At 44.5% G+C, this 23,863-nt stretch overlaps 1 protein-coding gene across 3 annotated transcripts in view; it reads right to left on the bottom strand.

Moving 5' to 3' along the window:
- p3h2 (prolyl 3-hydroxylase 2) overlaps positions 1 to 23,863 on the bottom strand; it is a 46,298-nt gene that overhangs the window by 21,254 nt on the left and 1,181 nt on the right. Inside the window, exon 1 of one of the 3 annotated variants that reach the window (XM_085152172.1) lies at positions 1,061 to 1,164. The exons of the other annotated variants lie outside the window; for them this stretch is intronic. Coding sequence (XP_085008298.1) covers positions 1,061 to 1,072 — 12 coding nt within the window. The 5' untranslated portion in view covers positions 1,073 to 1,164. Of the gene's footprint in view, positions 1 to 1,060; positions 1,165 to 23,863 lie in introns of those variants that run through there. 3 annotated transcript variants of the gene reach the window in all.

Here is a 23,863-nt window from a genome sequence, read left to right as displayed (position 1 = left end):
TAATGGGAACCTGTCAGACCCGAGGCTTTGGGGAAATTAATGTTTGTGTCCCGTGCATCTTTCCACAGCAAAGGAATTCAGAGGTTTGTCCCGCAGTGACCGTAAAAAGAAGGAAAAAGTTTAACCAAGCAGGTCTGTGCCTGTCTCCCTCTTCCTGTTTGTGGTCACGTCCTCTGCAGAGGCATTCGCCCCCTACCAGCCCCTTTATTTGATGGGCCTGGCTGCGAGGAGCTGGACAGGTCTGAGGTCAGGGGTCGTGGAGGTGCCGGCCGATGACCCAGAGGTGACACGTCGCATGAACATGCATGCTTTGCATTCTCAAGTAGTCATGGAGGACGCATGGAGCATAGTGGGGGGAAACTGTCCTATAAAGAGATGATCAGGTGTCGATTATCTACACAAAATTCACGGTTCGGTTCGATACTTTGGTGTCATGGTTCGATATTTTTTTGATACAAAAAAATGTTCATGCTTTTTTAATTTGTCATTTATTAAAATTATAAATATATATTTTAACTCAAACGTACAGTTTTTAAATTTAATGTTGCTGAAACAACAAAGTAATAAAATAATAAATCTGATTGAGGAATCCCTCATCTTTGGAAAAGAGAGTTTATTACAGAGAAACGTCTCTTTCAAAATAAAAGCTCTACTATACGCTTCTTCTGGGCTATATTCTCAGCAGCATATTAAACATATCAGGTCCCCATAAGGAGAATCATGTGCTAACGGCTGTCTAAATGACTCGGCTAAAGTTTGTAGCATGCGTGCTTGTTGTTTTTGTCTGCTTCCACTTGTCTTTGCACGAGGATGATGTCGGAGTAAATGTGCAGTCATATTCGTTGTGTTCCCACTAGTGCTGTCAGCGTTAATCTGAAATGACGTTAACGCCACAACACGGCAAATCTCAGTTAACGAGCTACCGCGGACCGCTGCGTGGGGCTGGACGGCCAACACGTTAACGAGCTAACTGCGCTAACGCACTAGTTCCCACCCATGTAATTGAGCATTGCGTGACACATCCGACATACTGTTTTACTTTAGTCCATGACGCGCTTACCTTCAGGGTCATACGTCACATGAAGACCAAAATAGTTCCAAATGCCAGATCTGAATGAGGGTGGGGGAGGTTCAATTTGCCATGTTGCAACGAGCTTAGCTTCTGTCTGCTAGCTTCCGTCTGTGTTGAGCGCTCAGTGAATCTGCGCTCGACAGTGCAGCCTAGGCGGAGTAGTCGAACGCAGATTCACTGAGCGCTCAACACAGACAGCCCCGTCAGAAGGAAAGTTGATAAAATAAATTAAAAACTTTGTATTGTTCAATACATATGCGTACCGAACCGAAAGCACTGTATCGAACAGTTCAATATCGATACGAGTATTGTTGCACCCCTAATAGTGACATTTATAATCACAACATAAATACCACACATAATCTAAAAATCCATATTCATTGAATTATCTTTAACTTAAGAGTCAATTTAATATGAAATCTCTGGATTTTGTTGACTCAAAGTCCGTGTCCAGCGGTCAGGAGGAACAGATGATAAGTAATAGAAAAAAAAAGGTGTTTTTAGTAGCAATAGGACAACATGTCTTCATTCACCTGTTGTTTTATGAGGCAAGACTACTGGGTTAATGAGCCTCTGCTTGGCTGAATCACCTTATGCTGAACACATAACCTGAAGCTGCTCATGTTCAGAGTTAAAATCAGCTGGAAGCCGAACATCTTCACAGATTCTCTGCTGGGACAAATGCAGTTTACAGCTGAGACTGTAAAGTTACCGCAGCACAAACTGTGTCGTCAGGTACTCGACTCTGTGCACCTAAATCCTCGTCTTTTACCGTAGTATTTGTGATGCTCTGTCATCAAATCAACAATTAGTCGGCTAACTTTGATCTCCACTGTTGAAACCTAGATAAGGACTATTTATTTCCTTTTACATTTCTAAAGCAAATCTTGATGTAAAACGTCATCAAAAGTGTCGACAGGCTCAAAAAGTGTTACAAAGGGTGAGATGTGATGCTGCTGCTGTGGAGAAAGGATGTTTTTAAAGGTCAGTGCTCCTGAACTGCACAGTGGGATCTTGTTTGTGGTGTTTGGGAAGCGTGAAGGACAAAGAAAGTTAACCGTGAGGCGGCTGCACTGAATGTTTATGTCACAGTTACAGAGATGAAACGATCTAGAAAACTTTACCTGGAATAAAAAGCACTAAAGCTGCTCCTATCTTACGATCATGAATCCAGACCTGCGGTGTGCATTTCCTCCTTCAGGCCTTAAATATGATCACAGGATTTCCCTGCCTCGCTACAAACACCTGTTTCGACTTTACGTCCTCTGTTCGTTGTTAGCAGGGCGGCGCTCGCTCCCTCCGCTCTGCGTTTCCATCAGCCTGCCCCCCAAGCTTGAGTGAGAGCACATTTGGTATTTATTTCACAGCAAAATGAAAGAAATATGAAGTGTGTGTCTGTGTCTCCATAAGCCCTCGTAAACCTCAGAATAATATGTCTCCACAGTGAGGCAGGTGAAAGTGGACAGCGAGTGGGTCACAGACCCCCCACGGAGCCGTCAATGGTCCTCAACTGAGGCCACTGGTTGTAACAAATCCTACGTGGCCACAAACACTGAAAGCGTCTCAAATTCTGATTCCTATTAAATACCTGCAGGACTCCACGAAACAGTAAAAAGGAAAAAAGCAACAAGAAGAGAAAAAGGCGAACAGTGCAGAGTTACTAAGCACAAACATTCAAATCCATCCGGCTCGTGGTCATATTTCATGACTGTCACCACAGCAAAGATAAATGACACCATGACAACCGCGTTTGAAGGGTGGAGCTCGTGGACGTTACCAGGAAACCACCAGAGCAGGAATGCTCCGCCCTCCGATGACAACACAAATCAAACAAGGACAAAGTGGCTAAAACTCTCGTGTTTGTGGCCTCTGGCCCATAAAGCCCACAGAGCTGCAGCCTTTGAACTGTTGCTGCTTTGCTCTATAATATATGCAGGATCTACCACAGGCTGTCCTTTTGTTTCTGTATGTGTCGCGTCTCTAAGTGTTCCTCGTGATGTGACTGACGGCAGCTAAAGCCTCAGTATCAGCCGCCATGAAGCACATCGAGATTTCCATCAGCACCCGAGTCTGCACTGGTGCTGCTGCAGCGCTGCAATACGACCGAAACATCTGCCGAGGTTAATCTAGAACAGCGGTCCCCAACCCCCGGGCCTCGGACCGGTACCGGGCTGTGAGTCGTTTGGTACCGGGCCGCGAGAGTTGAGGTTCGGGTGTGAAATGTTTGGTTTTCAGGGTTTTTAATCGGTTTTCAGCGTTATTTTGTTATCGTTTTTATCGTTTACTCGGTTTTCCTCGGTCTTTTCACGTGTGTTAGGAATAAATCTTCTTTTTTTTGGTACCGGTACTAGTTTTATTTTGTTGTATTTATCCGCGACACCTTAAAGGCCGGTCCGTGAAAATATTGTCGGGCATAAACCGGTCCGTGGCGCAAAAAAGGTTGGAGACCGCTGATCTAGAGTATGGGGTCAGGAGATGTGTGTAGGCAGAGTGAGATAAAAGTGTTAGTGGCAGAGAGCATGTCCCACATGTATGAGCTTAGCTGCCTGTGTTCGTGTGCAGCCTTGCATGTCTACACCTCAGGCAGAGGTTTATTTGAGCGTCCTCTGCTCGTGGAGGATCCTGTGCATCTGCACTACACCCGAGTGCTCCAGCTTCCCTACAGAGATCTTACAGACTGCTCAAGAACAGAGCGAGGACATTAAATTACCATAAGCGGTGACCCTCGGGGGTGGGTGGGAGGGGCACAGGTGGCCTCGTGTATGTACTCTGTTAGTCTGGCAGCTCTGACGCTGCTCGACGTCAAACTTATTTTCAGGGCGTCTCTGCCATAAACATTTCAAAGAGCAGCTTCTGGTCCTCGGCTACAATAAAACCCGGAGAATATTCTGAGCTGTTTGTCGGACGTGAGCTGCAGAGGTGACGTCTCAGCTCCAGGTCTGGACTCTGCCCTATTAATAAACTGTGAGGAAGTGGTTTGGCAAAGATAAACACACAGGTGGACATCTGTTCATTACGAGAGGTCTGCTTCTGTTCTCTGAAAAATCGAGGTCATCGGTGGCCGAGCGGCGAGCAGAACCCGTCACGACTCCTTTGTTTCACACACACGTCGCTCCAGTTCACAGAATTATCAAATAATGTGTTCAACATCTGAAAACTAAGGCCCAGAAATACTCATAACTCATACTGCCATTCACAAACGAGCCAGAGAAATCCAGGACGAGGGGAAAACAAAACATTTGGACCAAAGCTGACAGACTTTTGGGACAATAAACGGATTGTGGGTGTTTGTGCCAGTGAAACAACATGAAATAAACTGGCTGTTTGCAGGATTGGAGGAGCCAAAGTGCAGGAGGCTTTGCTGCTGAACACCAAAATAACTGAATATCTCCTGTTGGAGGAGTTTGGTTTTAGGCTGAAATGACATAATTGATAATGTCGATGTTAACATCTCAGAGAAAACTAAGCTTTCTGGAGCCTGGCTGGAGCTGAAACGTCTGACGTTTCATTGGTCTGTTTCAGATCGTAGCCAAAGATTAGTAGCTGTGAAGACCTCTGAGAATGCAGCACCTACTGATAAAAGGTCAAAGGTCAAACATGACATAAGACTGCTTTGTTTCCATTTCCATGATGTGGAAGATATTGAGATCACTCTTCAGACGCAGACACACTACATGCGATCGCTGCTGTTCTTGCAAAGGAGGAAATGAAGAGTGGAAAATGTCTGAGGCTAAACTTGGACGAGACTCGGAGTCCGAGCCAAGACTTCCAGGAACTCCAGATTAATCATGAACCGGAGATTTGGTTTTTCAGACATGTGGATGCTTCAGTTGTGTGCAGACAGCTGAAGCATCAAACATATTATTGGTCTGTGGATGATGGCTTAGAAAATAAAAACAGTGAGTCTGAAAAACTCGTCAGGATCTTTTGGTTGTTAGTGTCAGCGCTACAAAAGCATATTTGGGGTCTGACTTTACAAAAGTAACATAAATAAGAGTCCACAGGAGGGGGGGGGGCAACAAAAAGAGACACAGCTGGGCACAGCTGGCCTACATCTCTCTACTTTTCTCTAACAGCACAAAGAGGAAGCTTATGTGACACATCAAGCATCAATCTGTTTTCATGGTGCTTAATTATAGGAGCCGAGGGCAAAAAGACCTCTGAGGTCAGAGGTCAGTGGAGCGGGATCTGCCGAGGCCCCATTAATCCGTCAATCCCATTTGGACACCTGACATATAAACTAAAGGACACAAAGAAGTCGTATCTGACGGACGAATCCGCTTCTCATCTCATCTCATTCAGGACTTTTAAAGCCACGATGTTGGACGTATCGCAGACTTAAAGATGTGACGACAGTGTCAGAGCTGCGCTGATGTTCACACCTATCAGTCTCCTCAAAACGAGGCTGGAAAAACTATCTTTGTTGTCCACGTAGGTGAACTCCCAGCGACTTCGTCCAAATTCCTTAAAATCGTTTTTCCCACAACCAAAAAGTAAATTTTGGAGCTGTTATTTGAATTTCCCTTCTGCACAAGAATGTGTTTACTCTTGGCCCGAGTCGTCCCACACACAGCTGCTCGAGTGATACGAGGGAAGGAAGGATCGGCTGTCTTACTGCATGAACTGGCATTGACACCAGAGCGAGGCCGCGTGATGTGACGTTTAAGATAAGAAAAACTGCCCTCGCATCAGCTACACTAATCTAAACTAATCTAGGGGGGAGAAAAAGTCCAGTCGCTGAAATGAGGCCTTTCCAATGAGTCACAGCTCAGATAACAGGATGTCCCCGGGGGGCGAGAGGAAACCCCCACAATCTGGAGAGGAAACATAGCAGCAGAGCTCTCAAAGCTCGCTGTGTGGAAACATGAGGTGCTTTTACCTTCCACACAACTACAGGAAAGAAATGCATCATCATTACTGCTGATGTATGTGGGGGCAGCTCCAGAAATATGACTTCCTAAGAAGAGGCTGATCTCATTTCCTCTGCACTCACAGCTGGCTCTCGTTGAGCTCCTGAGAAAGAAATCAGCTCCCATGTTGCCTTTTTTCTCCCCTTTTCTTGTCTGCATCCACCCAGGACGGAGATGTGACACCGCCTCGACTGCTCTGTCCATAACTTCATTAGCTGCACAGACGCATAAACCCAAAGGCTCGCATTCTTCACCATCGCGTCAGTGGAAACGCACTCTGGGTGATGGCTGTGGTCGCCCCGCTGCACAGGAATGCTTGTGTTAGCAGCTGAAAACATAATAACACACTTACAACATGTGTGTTTGTCCCAAAGCACTAAATTACAAAGCGGGGGTGACGTCTCAACTTTCACTGAGGAATCCACCCACATGCTCCGAGTGCTGGAAAAACCCTTTGGTGCCATCATAATAACCCCCCCTGACGTGTTTCCTAGGCCTGCAGGATAACCACAGATTGTTTGAAAGTAAGTCATGACAGCTGTAAGAGGTGGGACTGATAAAGCACACCTAAGACAGGAAACATCCCCCTGTCCTGCTCTGACACGACAAACGTCAGTGAAGGTCTACTTAACGCTTAAACACAGGACAAATTTAGCTTCACTTAAAAACCCTCACACACAAAGGCCTTGAATAACCAGACTCCACCAGCCTACCTTAAGAAATTCATCCCATCATAGTCCCAATATCCCAGTAGAGCACTTTGCAAAAGTAGAATGGGAGGCTCCCAGTTTGGATTCAGGACACAGACACTCTCTGCTCTTTTTGATAAAGCTCACCATTTGGATCAGCTGATCCTGTTATTCTCCTACAGGCTCTTTGTTTATACACCATCCTCATCCTCCCACTGATCCTGCAGGTGGCTGCTCCTCACGTATCCTGGTTCTCCTGTTAAAATGAAGCTTTTCCTTCCTACTGTCGCCCAGTCCTTGTTCATCAGGATCATTCGATTGTTGAGGTTTTCCCTCTGATATTGTGGGGTCATCACCTTACAGGATAAACTGTAAGGTTTATACCTTATAAACTTTATACAGTATAAACTGCCTCGAGGCCAAATGTGTGCTTGAACTGGTGATAGCTAAATAACAGAGGAGTTGAACTGATCTACGACCAGGTAGAGGTGGGAATCACCACACATCCCACGATACGATATTATTGCAATTTTTTAAAATATTTTGCGATATTCAGATTCTGTACATAAAGGTAAACTTTATCAATATTCATTTTCTCTAATATCAAAGTCTCACACTCAGTCTTTCTCTCATTTCAGTTTGATTGTTGACAAACTGAACGGTTTGTATTACAGTCTAGTCCAACTTAACTGAATCAACCATCTGGTACAATTATAGCTATTCTGAACTATGCAGTTTATGAAAACTATGCAGCCCCTTCAGCAACTGAAGAATTTGAAAGTAAATGAAAACAAAATATAATTTTACATTAAATAAAAAAGTTTTAAACTTAATTAAAAGAAAACATGTCTTAAATTAAAATAAGTAAACTGTCATGTTTATTAAACACATTTGGACAGTGAAGGAATGTCAGGATTCAGAAAAAGGATCAACATGCTCTGAAGTCAGAGCACAAAAACCTTTTTGTAACAAAGTATCGATTTCTGCTGTCCCTGTATCCATACATTATTAGCAAACAAAATATCACCATGCTACACAGTATCCATTTTCCCCCACCTCTACTACCAGATCACCTTTACAGGAGACTGAGCCAGTCAGCAGGTGTGTCTGGTGTGTTCATGAGCATTAATGAAGAATGCAGGCTGATGTCATCAATATCATGTACACTTCAGTAAATTTGTTGTTTGTTGTTCAATCTAAGCTCAGTTCCTTAACAAGACTGAAGGTGTTATCGTGTGAGGAAAATTGGCTGCTGGACGATCCAGTTCATTCATTGCTACATCCAATGGGGAGCACTCCTCATGATGTCACGGCTTCATTTGTTTTGTTGTCATACCTGCTGACACATACTGAACAAAAGTGGAAAAAGTTCAGGAGTTTGTATGATTTCCTTCATGTGTTTGGTGGGAACTGGGAACAATCCCATCCAAACCACCACGGATGCAGATGAGCTCACTCTGACCTGGCAGCAACGCAGCGTCTGAGGCCATGACAGAGCTTGCCCTTCACGCCACACGTGCAGCCCGGGTGGAAGCCTCCCACTCGCTGTCGGTGCACCGAAACCTCACCGCCTGTGCCATAAACCACAGCCAGGCTGTACTGTAAAGCCATGGAAACATGAATGGCCCAGACTGCACTGCATGTATGAAAACCACACCGCCGACGGCAAGTAAGAGGACAAGAGGGGCTGTTGGCTGTGACAGAGCCACCGAGTGGACCACACTGGAGTTTGAGTGAGGAGGCAGACAGGATGAAGAGGCTGCGTTATACATGGAGCATCTTCTATTAATGTGCTCTTATTTAAGGATGAAGCAGCCTGCTGTCTGTTTACAGCGTGAACAGGCTGAATCTAGTGCCAGCGCCATCGTGATGAACAAATGAAGTCGTCATCGCTGCAACACTCAAATTCACGTTTTTAGAGCAGCGTTTTCCCCACAGACCATAGCAAACAGAAGGAGAGCTGTTTACTGTCCAACATCCACATGATGTCATGAAGACATTTCTGCACAATGGCTGTACTGTATAGAAAGTCGCTGGCACTAATACGAGTCCATGTTACAGACTCTGGGGAACTAACCACTCGTTTCGTCAGAGTGACACAGTTTCAAAGGTTCAGCTTTCTGCCCAAACATGTAAAAATTCCTCTTGGATGAAGAGATGCAATAAACCACGGACCCAAAGAGAAGTAGCCCTGTCATTGGGTCTGTTTGTATCCCCACTGCTGCTTAGTAACCAACCCACAAGGTGAGCGTGGGTTTCGTTAATATCGCCAGACGTATGCCAGCAGACGCTAATTTTAGGAAGAATTTATTTTTTCCCCTACTTCATGCGATATTACACCATTTCTAAATGATTCCAAGTATTTTTATTATATCCTATACAAAACCTCAAAAAACATCTTAATGCATCTTAATTCAGTTTTTTAATATATATATAGTATATAGCACCAAATCTCAACAATGGTTGCCTCAAGGTGCTTTATATTGTAAGGTACACACTATGAGATAATACAGATGACCCCCCCATGAGCAAGCATTTGGCGACAGTGGGAAGGAAAAACTCCCTTTTAACAGGAAGAAACCTCCGGCAGAACCAGCTGACAGCACATCCAGAAATCTGTGGTGACGGGAGGGAGGTGGGACAAACTACACGCTGTAATTTATTAATTATTATTATTTATTAATTTGAGTTTAATAATGAAGTGTTGAAGGCAACGTGGCGCATAAACACAGCGAGTGAAGTCATCAGCTCGCAGCTGATAACTGTAATTCTTTACATTTTGTCACTTCTGTCTGGAGAAAAACAAGCTGTGAGAGTTATGATGCTAAAGTGCTTCAACATGAAGGGTTTCATACAACAACAAATTTCCCACGTGTGGGACTAATAAAGGTTATCTTATCTTATACAGGCTGTGTCCATCTTTTAGCTACAGTCTGATGAGCTAATATATTGATCTGGTCCGAATTAGCAGAAGTAGCAAAGTAGTAAAAGACGGTGGCACGTAGCTCCACACTTGATGGCTCCGTTGCATGTGAGTGACGGTTAAAGTAAGAAAGTTAATTACAGACGCAGCTCATGATTGATTTCAGCTGTGCCAGGGAACATTACACTCTCACAAACATTCGCCATGAAGCAGTGAGATAATCTTAGTGCTTAACACCTATAATTAACAAAAACACTAACTACTCTGTTTGGCCTTTAAAAAGAAAATATGTTTTATTTTACAAGTTTCTGGTCATCCAGTAAAGCGACATGAGAGGAAATCTGCCGCTCTGTCAGCACGTCGTGGCTCCATGGAAACGTACAGAAAGCTCGCTGTAAACCAAGTCTGCTCAGTGCTTAAAAGGCTTCTTTGGGTTTATGTTTCTGATCTGCTCGGGTGTGAAAACAGCAGGACCTCATCCAGAATAAGTGGTGTGTTTGCTCTGCAGATGTTTCTGATGCAGCATGAAGCGTATACAAACGATGCATTGTTCTCAGCCCCACTCTGCAGCGCATAGTTTCCACATTTCCACACTTACAGTTACACAACAGCACAGGCTGTAAATCACAGCGTATTCTAATACGTCAGTGAAAATCATTATGTTGGAATGGCACAGCTTACTATAGCGAGAGCGCCACACGACACTGCTCAAACCCCCAAACACAGAATATATTTTTCTGAGTCAGAGAGCTGCTGCTTTAATAAATCAGCTGTTTACTTGCAGTTTGCTGTGGCTGTAAACAGTTTGGACCCTTGCTTAGAAACATTCAGCCTAAGCTGATGTGTTTATTATCAGCAGGCTTCTAGGACTAAATATTGACGATTCAAATCTAACACACAAAGTAAAAATGTTCTTTATCGTCTCTTGAAGGAAAATGTCCTGTAACACCACAACAAGTACGACAGCAGTAACACGACGCTGTAGAGCAGCTTTTCTAAGACGATGAGCACAAAACAACATCAGGCTTGAGGTAATGCGACACACCAGTGCATGTTCATGTGCAATACTGCAATGCATTGTGGGCTGCTTCTTGTTGAGTCTGACCGTGGCTGTGAATAGAAACGCTGCAGACAAACTGACGGGCTGGTCGGGACCTCGACCGTTCCCCCCGATCAGTAACTCCTGACCTAAAGCACTTCAAGTATTTGTGTCTGTTAAATTAAGAGGCCTGTCCAATCCATTGGATGTTTCCACACCAGGCAACAAAGATAATCCTGCAACTATTACATTCCTACAAAACAGACATTTTGCTGCATGAGAAGAGACACTGGAGTTTTCTAATCTATAACAATAGTTGCTGCTGTTCAGGAGAAGAAAATCAGAAGGACATCGTTCCACTGGCTGAACTTTATCGTTAGTCACAGGGTGCAAAGACCTGTCGATAATTATGACCTCGGCATGGACAGAAAGAAACATAATCATCAAAAGCAGATTCAGTTTCAATTCTCAAATTCAGTTTTAATTACGAAAACGACAGTGAAACAAGACGAGGCGTTCCTTTGTCCTCTGTGCGATCGAACCTTCGGATCCTGGCGTCTTTCTCAGGACTTGCAGGGATCAGTAATATCCTCCATAACTAAAACCACACACTCAGAGATCAAACAGGAAGCAGAGACGGCACAACAAAGCAGCTCCAGGCACAAAACCATAAACGACTGTAAACACGCCACCTCGTAGCAGGCGTAGCTATGGTTACACTGGAGACGCTCGGGATGGACGTCAGACTGAACTAATGCGAATCTGCTTTCAGCAAAATGTTTACAGCAGGAGGAAGCGTTTATGTTCCCGCTCCGTCTAACACGACTCGTGTCTCATCTTTCACTGAGTGTCAGGATGTGACGCGTCGTCTTGAAGTGGCAGCTCTCAAAATCACAGCGGGAGGAAAAACGTTTACGTTCATGTGACGTCACATCGCAGAGAGTGCTTCGTATCAGCCGCTGTCACAGTCTGGCGAGGGCAGACTGTAGGGTTGACAAAAGGACCCAAAATGCAGACTCCAAGGAACAGAACTAGAAATGTTAACAAAAAGCGAGACGTTTAATATGGCTGGTAAAAAATTACAAACAAAGAAGCAAAATTAACACAAACCTAAACTGGGAAATCTAAACAAACAATAAGAAAAACCTAGACAAGAAACTTGGAAACATGGCGTGGACAACAGACGAGCTGACAACGACACACTGAAACAGAGGATTTAAATACACAGGAGGTGGGAACACATGGAGGAACAGCTGACTGACATGAGCCTAATGACAGGACAAGAGAAGTGAAACTAAATACAACGAACAAAGAACACACGACTCCTTCAAAATAAAACAGGAAGCATGAGACAGACATGATAACACAAACTTGATAACATAAGATACGCAGCATGAAACAAAGGGTGAGGGGAACTTAAATACAGGAAGAAAACACAAGGAGTCTAACAACCAAATGAACTTCACTAATCTGATGAACTTAAACATAAACAACATCCAGATAAACTAAAACTTAAAACACTGGGTCAACAGACCAGGATCACGACAACCCGCTCGTCCAAACCATCACTGCTAAACTGTCAAACGCAAACACATCCAAAGCTGAGGCGAAGCAAAAAACAGCCTCAGAGTGGCGACGGGTTTTAAACACGCCGAACACGCCGCAGACGCAGGATCTCTGGACTCAGCGATGAGGTAACATCATGTTACCTACAAAAATGTAACTATTACTTCATATTACATCATATCTTATCATTATCTCTTTGTAGGTTCTGGTTCATTTGCCGTTACATCATCACAAACACATAAATACACAGTTCTGCTAACTAGAACCTGTAATAAAAACATAACAGACAGCGTCTAGTCCTGAAAGATGATGGGGATGTGCCTGAACTCGCTTTTGTTAGCCAGTAGAGGATCTGTTGTTGCAAACAGAAGAAGAAAAAGCCTGCTCACTGTCAGCGCAGTAAACTTTCCTGTAAGGTCTCAGGAGAGTTTAAAGTAACACTGAATGCATCACGTGAGAATAAAGAACCTTTTAGAGTGAGAACGCATTATTATTATAATGCTATTAATTAACATGATGCTACTGATGCTTGTGGTGCCGACCCAGCAGGCCCGTTCAGAGGAGACCTACAGGAGGCCGTCCTGCTGTCAGTGTGCACAGTCCTGCTGCTGCAACAGAGCTGGTCTAGCTCTGCAGTCAGAGGCGTCCTTTAACGTGGACACGCCGTGGTGGCACTGAGGACAACGTCGTACATGCACCGGTTTTTGTGTCTCGCTGGCTCGAGCGCGGCAGACTGAACGAATTCTGAGGCACACGAGTGGATTTGCTTGTGTCTGACCGAGCTCTCCATCGGAAAATACGTTTGGGTTTATTGACACGTCGCAGTGAAACGGATTTGTTGCATTTCACGACATAAAACGTTTGTTTTTCGACTAACACGCAGTGTCCCTCAGTCCCTCGCTCACGTCCACATGATGAAAGCTCACAGCTTTCCAGACCAGCGGCGTCTCTACACACCGTCTTCTTCTCTTGGCCGTTTTGAACAGACTCTTTCCATTAGACGCGTAACTTCATTTGTTTTGACCTCTTTTACTTTTACAAAGCTTCTTTAAGGACATTTGGCTCCATAACTCCACATGTTGGGGTTTAAAATAACTGCTCGCAGCTTTCTTGTGTTATTGTCTCATTTAGAAACTAATGCGTTATTTAATCAACAGTGTTGTTTTACTCTAAGCACCATGTGTAACGGTGTAAACAAGATGGGGAAACGTGATAAAGCATCTCTGTGATATGACAGCCAGTGCTTTAGACACCTTATTCTTATAAATGACCTGAAGTTTACCCAAAATATTCAGACCAGCAGCTTACCCATGATGTCATTGCTCCATGACCTCAGCCGCTGAGAAGGATCTCGGCTACAGACGACATAATGTGCAGCCAAAAAGGACAAAAGTCCCGTTGGTTGCACACTTTCTCCTCCCGTTGCTGCCACATCACTGATGAAGCACACCAGCCTGTCGTCAGCTGCCTGCTGAACTCTGTTATTAGTTACAATTCAGAGATCTGCAGCAGATGTGAAGCCCCGAGGTCAGTAACAACCAGGGTCGGGTCAACACGGGATCGTGAAAACACGATTGGGGAGAAAAAACGTTTTCTAAAGACGAAGCAGCAGGTCTGAGCGATGCTGAGCATCAGGATGTCCCGCTTGAGTCAAAGGCAAAAGGAGCAAACTGGAAATAGGAAGGCGTGGCCCTGCCAGCTGTTCATCTTGATGTGTAGCATAGGGTGGATGCAGCTGCATGCTCAGGAAAAACATCTGCAGTGGGACATTTACAGCACGGTCTGATAACCGTCTGCAGTAAGCCCGTCTCTTCTGTGCTAAACTCAGCAATTGCAGCTCTGCAGGACGTTAAACCTATTTTAGTCTTTGAGCTCCTACGTGGTCGTCATCTCAGAGGAAGCACGTGAGAAGCCCTGCTCAACACCCTCGACTAAACCAAAACCCCCCTGAAGCAGACCACCTCCCAGCGTCTGCCCAACGTGATAAACACCAGACAATCTCCCAACACGTCCGCTGTTGCTGTGGTAAAACGAACACTACGTAGATGTGTGCACATGCCTGTGTGCAGCCTGATGACAGCAGACTGGGCTGATGAATGATCAACACTTTCATTTGAATGTTCCTGGAAACAGCTGAGGGTCGAAGCAAATAAACTGTCCTCTTAATATTAATGAGAAGCCTGGTGACAGCTCCAAAAGGAAAGTACATGAGACACACTTCACGTTCAGCGACTTCCTGCTTACACTGAGAGCTTTGGTGTGGACCACACAACTGAACCAAAGACACGTCAGCGTTTTAGGCAGAACAGAGGACGAACATTTCCCCGAGCATTTAGGGGACGTTTTCCACGTTGCATTGGGATTTAAGACAAAGACCTCAGAATTAACTTGCATGCTTCAACTTTGGGCAAACTCCATCTCCTGGTGACGAGGGCTCCAGTTCCCAGAGTCAGTGAGGACTATTGGACCAGATCCTCAGCTCTTAACATGAGCCAGGTTACCACACAGCTTCACTATGCATTAAGACACAAGCCACACTGGGCCCTGCACAGCTGTGTTGCTTTATCCCTGCACTCCTTTTGGAGCGCTGCAGCCAAACTACACTTGCACAAGCCTCAAGCTAAACCCATTATTGTCAACACAGCGAGGTCGAGAGGGTGGAGGCGATCACAGCAGAACCATAACAGCAGAGCAGGATCAGTTACCTTCTGCTTTGCTAGTTCAGTGGAAATGTATACACTCACATCTTGCCATTGTCGTGTGTGCTTAACCGAACAGACAAAGGGGATAACAGGCATGTGACGCTGAGGCCTGCAGCTCTGTGCAGCTCTGTGCAGCTCTGTGCAGCTCTGTGCAGCTCTGTGCAGCTCTGTGCAGCTCTGTGCAGCTCTGTGCAGCTCTGTGCAGCTCTGTGCAGCTCTGTGCAGCTGGGACCTCCCACAAAGTCCCACAAACCTGCTGCCATCAACAGTCATTTACCCACGTTAGTGAGGAAGATTCAGGTTCCCGTGCACTCGCCCTTCTTTGCGCTTTCCACTCTTAACGGCGCACAACTTATTGTGGTCGAGGACAAAACCAACTTAATGCGGCCGCACAATTTATCAGAACAAGCTGTGGGCTGGATATGAGACACATCAGGTTGGCTAACGTGGCTTAAACCAGTGCCAACAGTTCGATTAGAGCAAAATGTTTAGTCTGAATAAGCAAACGAGTAAAGCTCTTGAAGTGACCACTGGCTGCGCGCAAGCAAACATTTTGATTAAAAGAAAACAGCAGCAGGGGAGACGGAGTTTAGCAACGGGCATGTCAGTGGGTACACGCCTGATCACTGTAGGCTGTGATCCATTATCTGTGAGTCCCTCCTCGTGGTGTCAGCTCTGCAGCAGCTCATCGTCCAGACCATCCAGAGTTGACTTTAGTATTTTTCTGGGGAAGTCAACACACATTACTCAGACACACTTTGTGCAAACACGCGTCTCCTCCCTGTGTGCTTGACTGAAATAAATGTGGCTCCCACCCATCCACCAAAACACACCTCACGATTTACCAAAATCAGTGTAAATGCAAACCCGACTTCTTCCACGCTAACTCAGGTTTCTGTGCTCAGACACCACGGAGACGTTTCAAAGTCACCAAACTAAGATCGACAGCCCCCATTAGAGGCATGCGAACCCTTCAATGTGAGGAAAGGGGGACAAAATCCACATGAACACGTCTGAATACTGTTCTTCCGCTTTTACCCAAACCCTGCTTATCGGATAAAGAGGATACTGTGAACTTTCATGAAAGAGGAATACAGTGCAGTCACCGTGTGGTCAGTGTGACTAATCCGTCAGTGAATCCAAACCGAAGGCTGAATCAAAGACGTCCTGATTCCTGTCAGATCCAACTACGTCTGTTCTTCCACTTGGACTCATTTCCACAGAGGCCAAGTCCAACTCTGCTGCATTCATCTGTCTTTTTCTGCAAAACGACGCAGCGTTTTCAGCTGATCCTGAATCAGCCTTCTGCTCTCTGGCAGCAGTTTGTTAATCGGGGTGCCACGCCCCCACATTCCTGTCATGGGTTATCCGCTGAAACCCAGTCATGCAGAAGACCTTTGGCACTGCTAAGTGCCACAATGTCTGATCATCTGGGCAGATCGCAGCATGCTTCACCCAGGAGGGCATTATGATGGTGCAGGTGTGGAGCTTTCTGACTCTGAAGGTGTTCAGTCTCACTCTCCTGTTTCCCGTTACTGGATCAACACAGCAGCGCATTTGTTGTTTTGGAACATTTCCATTTAATCTTCACTGTGTGACAGTTAAAGAAACACCAGTGAATCCATCACTCGCCAACTTTAGATCTGCAATGTTTAAAATTCCTGTTCAGTAAGAAAGCAGCAGAGAAGCAGCAGCACAGCTAAAACCTTTAAGGTGGACCTGAAGCATCGAGCCAGTTGGACTCACGCACACACAGGCTGACTCAAGTTTAAACTCAACACATCACGACGGTGACGATGCACGAACGTGTAGTCGTTTTTCTTGATGACATTAATTACGATGTACAAGTTTTTGGCTCTGGTGAGATAAGCCGCGATCTTTGAGGGCTTGATGTCTTGCAGCTTTGAGCACGTGCAGTGGAAGCATAACCTGCTGGTGATCCTATGCATGCACGTGTCCTGGTGGCCTTGAAACTAAATCTGCGGCTCTCCTTCATTTGGACAGCAGCTTGGTCTTGTTAACCCCAAATAACCGCCCAGAGGCAACCTTTTCATGGCTCACCATTTAACAGATGGTTACCAAGTGGCAAGCCAAGTCTTGTACACCTGAAACTAGAACTTGCTGGTTTAACTTTTTGCTCAGAGTAAAGCAGCTCGAGACCAAGAGCAGACACAGAGGCTGTGTCAGAAAGTGCAACCAGACAATAAGATATAAAAAATCTGTGCCAAGTCAAATATGTGAATTCCTCAGCAGCGGATCGAACAGCCATTCATAGTTTCCTCTTTTCAATTCTCCAACACGTCAAACCAGTTCTTAAACATCACGATTAAAAACAGTCTGGGTGTCAGTGACAAACAAATCAAGGCGCTGCTGCACCGTTTGATGAGACCTTTAAATTCAATGATCTTCTCATCTTCCTTCCACACTCGCATCACTTCTCAGGTCAACCGCAGCATGAGTGCTGCCGACACAAACACACGAATCAGACTCGGCAGCAGCTGGACTGTTTTTGTTGCTGTAGCTGTGCCACATGCAGAGCTCATCTCTGTGCTTCAACCCTCGTGTCCCCTCATTATGTGCAGATGACAACACCATCATCTCAGGCTCGCTGCTCTGAATGCTTTTAATACGAAATCTTTTCATTCTTTCTTAACAAACAATCACTTTGTCCAGGATCTAGAATCCAAACTAATGTGGACGTCTCAAAACAAGGAGCAGATGCCGGCCCAGCACCTCGCAGGGCGCTTGAGTCTCACAGGTTCGTCAGTTTCTTTTCTCTGATTCACGAACACACCCGAGGTTTTATGTAAGCATACAGGATGTATGGAGTAGTATCGCAACCACGACCTTCCAGCTGTGTTGTAATCAAATCATCGTACTCATGAATGAGTTTGATTTTTAAAATAGGAACAGCAGCAGACTTGAGTGTCCTGACCTGCTGCCACGTTCTAGCACCACGCTGGGAGACACGGGAAAGTCCTCAAAGCAGAAAAGATCAATGGGACAGTCGGACAAATCATGAGAAAGCTGCTTCCCCTCTGTTCTCATCTCTCAGAGAAAAGTGAACTCGAATGAACAGATTTACATGATTCCTGCCAAATCTTTGCATTTTTCCCATCATGCATTCAGTCCCGTTCATTATTAGAACAAAGAGGACTCCCATCAACAGGGTCATTACACCATCCCACTGTCCCAAATCTGTACGAGACGAATCTAATGACAGTGGACAGTCTGAGACGAGCCCTGCTGGGTCTGAAACGTCTCGGCTTAATCTACAGTAAGATGAAAATTACGTAAAGCAGGAGAAAATGTCTCCACTAGGGCTGCCACAAACGATTATTTTGATAGTCGACTAGTCACCGATTATTTTTGCGATTAGTCGACTAATCAGATCATCATCCATTGGACGTAAAACTTACAGCTTATTGCACCAGCAGCATCTGCTCTTATATAACTATCATTAGCTTACAGCTTTAAGTGTTTAAGCTATGTGCTAACTAACAATAAAGACAAGATGATAGTTTATTAAATTTTAATGAAATCTGCAGATTGTTTCGGTGGAGTTTAATAAACTCCTTGCTATCTAAAATATAACAGGACACCGGAGAAAATTCTCGAGCATCTCACACTTCTGATAATCAGCTGTCTGCTTGACGTTTATTCAGCTGTGTAAAAACTATAACTTTAATCCCAGGAACAAATAAAAGACTAAAAAAAATCCAAACAATAACATTTTTAAGTTATCTAAGTGACTTATATATCATGTTTAACCTGAGTAGCGAAAGACGGCGGTGGGTTTGAAGCCGGGAGTCCGGTGTTCTCACGGCTCTAGTTAGCCTAGCCCCCGGCTAGCTATCGAGCTAGTGGGTAACAGACGTCTCCGAAAACGTCGGAGCGCTTTTGAAAATATGTGGTGTCTTGATAAACTGAGCAGATATTTGAGGTTTACACAGCTACATTCTCGCCTGAAAATATGTTAAACGTTTATTTTGTGACCCAGAAAGAATAATAAGAGTAATATTAAAACTAACTAGCTGCCGCCATTGTTGGAAACTGAGCTGGGCTGCGCTATGAATTCTGGGACACAGCTTCTTCTTCTTCTTCTTCGGGGTTTAACGGCAGCTGGCATCTTTGTACATGCAGTGCTGCCATCTTCTGTTTCAGTCCGTTATTACACTCTTAAATCCTACTACTTATTCCTGCGTCTTTTGTGATCTTACAAAGCTTCAAACGACGCGTCGACTATTAAATCAGTCGTCGACGATTCTGATAGTCGACGTAATCGTGACTAGTCGACTAATCGTGGCAGCCCTACTCCACAGCAGTAATAATGGACCATTACCTGTACACAACGGAGAAAGGGAGACGCAGCTCACTTTGGACCAGAACTATGCTGACTTTAATGCAACATGTTTTTACCTGCTTAACTGATCACAGCACTTCCCTTTCCGACTACAGAAAAGTAGAATGGGAGGCAGAGCCTTCAGTTTCCCCTCTTCTGTGGAACCAGCTCCCAGTTTGGGTTCAGGACACAGACACTATCTCTACTTTTAAAGCCTGCAGGGCTGGATCAGGTGACCTGGTCACCGTGTGTTTATACATCACTCTGAACTTAATCATTAGTTATTAATGATCTCCTGCACAGCGTGTTTTTGTCGTGTTTTTCTCTCTTCACCCTGAACCGCTCACAGCAGACAGCCGCCCTTGCCTGAGCCTGGGTCCACGGGAAGTTTGTTCCTGTTGAAAGGGAGTTTTTCCATCCCACTGTCACCCAGCGCTTGCTGATGGGAGGTCGTTTCATTATAGATGGTTTTCTCTGCACCCCTCAGCGTGGTCTCCTTCTTTCCACTTGGTGTCCTGTTTTAAAGTTTGCACGTGTGCTGGATTTTCTCCATTTTATCAAAAAGACCATCCTTCAGCTTGGATTTCATTGACAAAAGCAATGAAGCCAAGTTAGAGTGCAACAATTGTTTTGGTGTGACACAAATCCAAAAGTGCCACGTCAGCGCCCTTTGTGGGCATTTTCTCTGACCTGTGGTTGAGGCCCTCTCTCCCAGCGTACTGCCTTCAGGCTCGGAGCACACTGCGGACTCATCAGAGTTTTTGGTGAACTGCTGGAAACCCTGATATAGGTCTATTAAGCTGATTGTAGTAGAAGCGCTGGACGCGCCGCAGAGATGCACAGGGAGAATACGGTGACGTGAACAGAAAACTTCCTGAGCACACACAATATTTGGTGTGAACTTTGAAGATTTAAATGTGTGGTGTGGGACTGAACGATGGCTGCCCCACCGAATGTCATAACAAAGAAAAAATTGTCATGAAACTTTTTTGAGAAGTTAAAAAGAAGTTTTTCAAAGCAGCTCCTGGAATGACAGTGGATGAAAAACAAACTGTTGCTGGGAGAGTTTAGCGAGCGCACAAAGACCACTACACAAGTTTCCCTTAATACTTACAAAAACAGGTGATGTGCATCTTTTTTTAGAAAGGTACACAAACCACAAAAGGAAAATAAAATATTTGCTGAACGACGGGCGAGCCGGAGACTTTCACCCAACAGCAACATGATGCCGCACAGCGTCAGGAGGAGGGTGTGGGACAGCGGCGCGTCAGAGGCTGCAGGAACACGCCTTTTATTTTTTATAACAGTGAGCACTTAACAGAGCAGCCCCCCTCTGCCCCTCCTCACCTGTGGTGAGCTCGCTGTGTTTCAAAGGGCTCACAAAGATGTCAAAACAGCAAAGGCAGGACTGTGTGTGCGTGTGCAAAACAGAGAAAACATCCTTCTTTGCAGACATTGAGAAACAGTCATATCTGGACGAGCATCTGTCTGTAAAGTCTGTGGTCACGTCTGGACAGGAGAGAGCGCTCAGCTCTGAGTCTTTCTCTGCGGATTCAGGAGAACAAAAACCACCTCACAGCGAAGCAGCAGCCCCAACACGACCCATCAACTTCCTCCCACAGTAGCAGCTGTGTGTCATCACCTGGGCGTGTGGGGCTGGTCTACAGTCAGCAGCATGCGGGAGGACGGTGCCAGCTGTCAGACAACAAACTGCCCTCGTCTGACTTCAGTGAAACAATCTTATTCCAGTTTTCCTTTCTTACATTTTATAGCTTGACTGGCACAATCACGTGCCGCGTGATAGTCGCACTCAGGATTAAAGCGTCCAAGCTAACGCGTTACTGCTGAGGGACACATGAAGAAGTCGTGTCACGGCTGTAGCCATGCTGAAGAGTTCTGGTCCTCACAATCCATCCAAAACTCCAGGAGACGCTTCCCTCACCTTTTCTCCCCCCTCCCACACAAACTAAGAACGGTGACTGGACTAAACCAACACGGGGCTTTCCAACTGTTCTCTAAACATCCTTTAATGAGAACGACCAGCAGTGTTTACAGTTTGGTGAAGCCGTGCACAGACAACCCACAAATATTCACAGACTGCCAGCGACACAAACCTGCTCCTCCTTGGGGGACAAAAAGCAGCACACCGGCCTGAATAAGCCTTTACACTTTGTTCCCAACTCTCCTGCTTTATCTCTCTCAGATTGTTCCCACGCTTTGCTTTGTGTTCACCTAATGATGAGCCTCAGCTCCATTTAGAAAGTCTGTGATAATGCAGACCTAAATTATTTATATTATACATAAATGACATATGTAGCATTTCCAAACTGTTAAAATGTGTATTGTTTGCTGATGATACCACTCTGTATTGCTCAGGTAAAAACCTGGAACAGCTTCTGACTACAGCGGAAAAGGAGTTAAATATATTAAAAAACTGGTTTGATGTAAATAAGTTATCATTAAATATAAAGAAAACAAAATTGATTATTTTTGGCACTAGACAAATGAAAAATGTATCTAAAATCAGGGTTAATGGAATTGAAATTGAAAGAGTGTACGAAAATAAATTTCTTGGAGTGATAATTGATGATAAGCTGAGTTGGAAGTCTCATATAAACCATGTGAAAACAAAAATGTCAAAAACCATTGCTATTCTCTATAAAACAAAGCATGTCCTGAACAAAAAATCATTATACACACTCTATTGTACTCTGTTGCTTCCATATATGACTTACTGTCTGGAGATATGGGGTAATGCATATAAAACGAACACTCTTCCTATTTTCAAGTTGCAAAAAAGAGCTATAAGAATTATAAACCAATCAAACTATATAGAACCAACTAACATTTTGTTTATTAATCTGAATACCCTGAAATTTTATGATTTAGTTGAATATAAAATGGCACACATAATGTATAAAGCACAAAATAGCTTGCTTTGCCCCAGTACTCAGAAGCTGTTCAAAGTCAGAGAGAGTCAATATGACTTAAGGGGAACAGATTTCTTTAAAAAAAACAAGATAAGGACAAATATAAAGCAGAGATGTGTTTCTGTTAGAGGAGTTAACCTGTGGAATAGTTATGACAGTGATTTAAAAAGGTGTAGTTCATTTTCCTTGTTTAAAAATATGTTTAAAAATAGAGTATTAGAAAAATATATATATCAAGAATGAAAAGAGCAAAAAAAACCAAAAAACAAAAAACAGAAAACCTCTTGATTCTTTTGCTTTGATGTAGTTACTTACTAAGGTGGTGGTGTTTTTTCTTGTTTGTTTGTTTGTTTGTTTTGTTTTTGCTTTGTTTGCCTTCTCTCACCCCAACCGGTCGCAGCAGATGGCCCCGCCCCTCCCTGAGCCGGGTTCTGCCGGAGGTTTCTTCCTGTTAAAAGGGAGTTTTTCCTTCCCACTGTCGCCAAAGTGCTGCTCATAGGGGGTCATATGATTGTTGGGCTTTTCTCTCTGTATCTATGAAGCGCCTTGAGGCGACATTTGTTGTGATTTGGCGCTATATAAATGAAATTGAATTGAATTGAATTTTATTATTTGCTTCGAGCCCTGTGTACAGGAGCTGCATGCTAAAAGATCTTTTGTTAAAAGGGTTGGCGTAATAAGCAAATGCTTCAACCAATACCTTTTGATTAGCCTTGTCTCATGCTTTCTTGCTTTGTGGTAAATCTTTGTTCTGTCTTCACTGAGATATTTGAATGCTAATCAATAAACATATCAATCAATCACGTCATCTTAATTCGTGCCTCTTATAGACCTGAAGCTGTCCAAAGGAAAAAAGTCAAAGGACAGGCTGAATGTGTTAGTTCACTTCAAGTGGACCTTGGTGTATCCTTCATACAAACAAGCGGCTTTGTAACACTGTGGATGTGGGAAGAGAGAGATGGAAAACCCACAAACGTGATGAAAAACAGTGCACGCTAAGAAGCCGCAAAGCAAAGCGCTGCTGTAAAACAAAGTGCACAGATCAGCACGACAGCAGCAGTTTCATGTTACAGCACAGTGTTGTGGTCATGAGAGCATCACTGTCAGCCTACAGATGCATAGAGCTGCATTATCATGACCAGCATGATTGATCTACAGGTAACTGAGCTGGTGGGAAAATCCAAGTATTTGTACTTGATTACAAAGTGATGCAAATACAGATGCCAAAGGCTCAGCATCTACTGTGTGTTTATGAAAATGCTGTGTTTGTGTTTTACACAGTCGTCTAATATTTGCTGGTCTGCGTCTCTCAGCCTGAACAACAACGACGGATTGAAGCACTTTGTGAAACTGTCGCAAAGCAGCAGCTCAACGATCTCCTGCGCTCCGTGTCTTCTGGGTGGGTGTGTTTCGTGGGGTATCAAACTGCCCCTCGGGGATCATAAAGCGTATCTGGACTCTTAAAGCGATGGTGTTTTTTTAAATACTTTCATTTTCCTTTGATGACGATGATGTGTATTAACGTGTCAACAATAACACACCTACTGCACGCACCGTGTACGTGGGGTACATTGCGCAACACTGGCACAAACAAAACTCTGCTGTTCTCTGCTTCTTGTTGTCAGGCAGCAGAAACTTTCTGATGAGGAATGCAGCAGGTAGCGCTGAGACCGGCCAGACAAACCTTCCC

Source organism: Neolamprologus multifasciatus, chromosome 23, assembly GCF_963576455.1.
Source record: "Neolamprologus multifasciatus chromosome 23, fNeoMul1.2, whole genome shotgun sequence".
In the NCBI taxonomy this organism is placed as follows: Eukaryota; Metazoa; Chordata; class Actinopteri; order Cichliformes; family Cichlidae; genus Neolamprologus; species Neolamprologus multifasciatus.
This window is presented reverse-complemented; position numbering and strand designations above follow the sequence as displayed.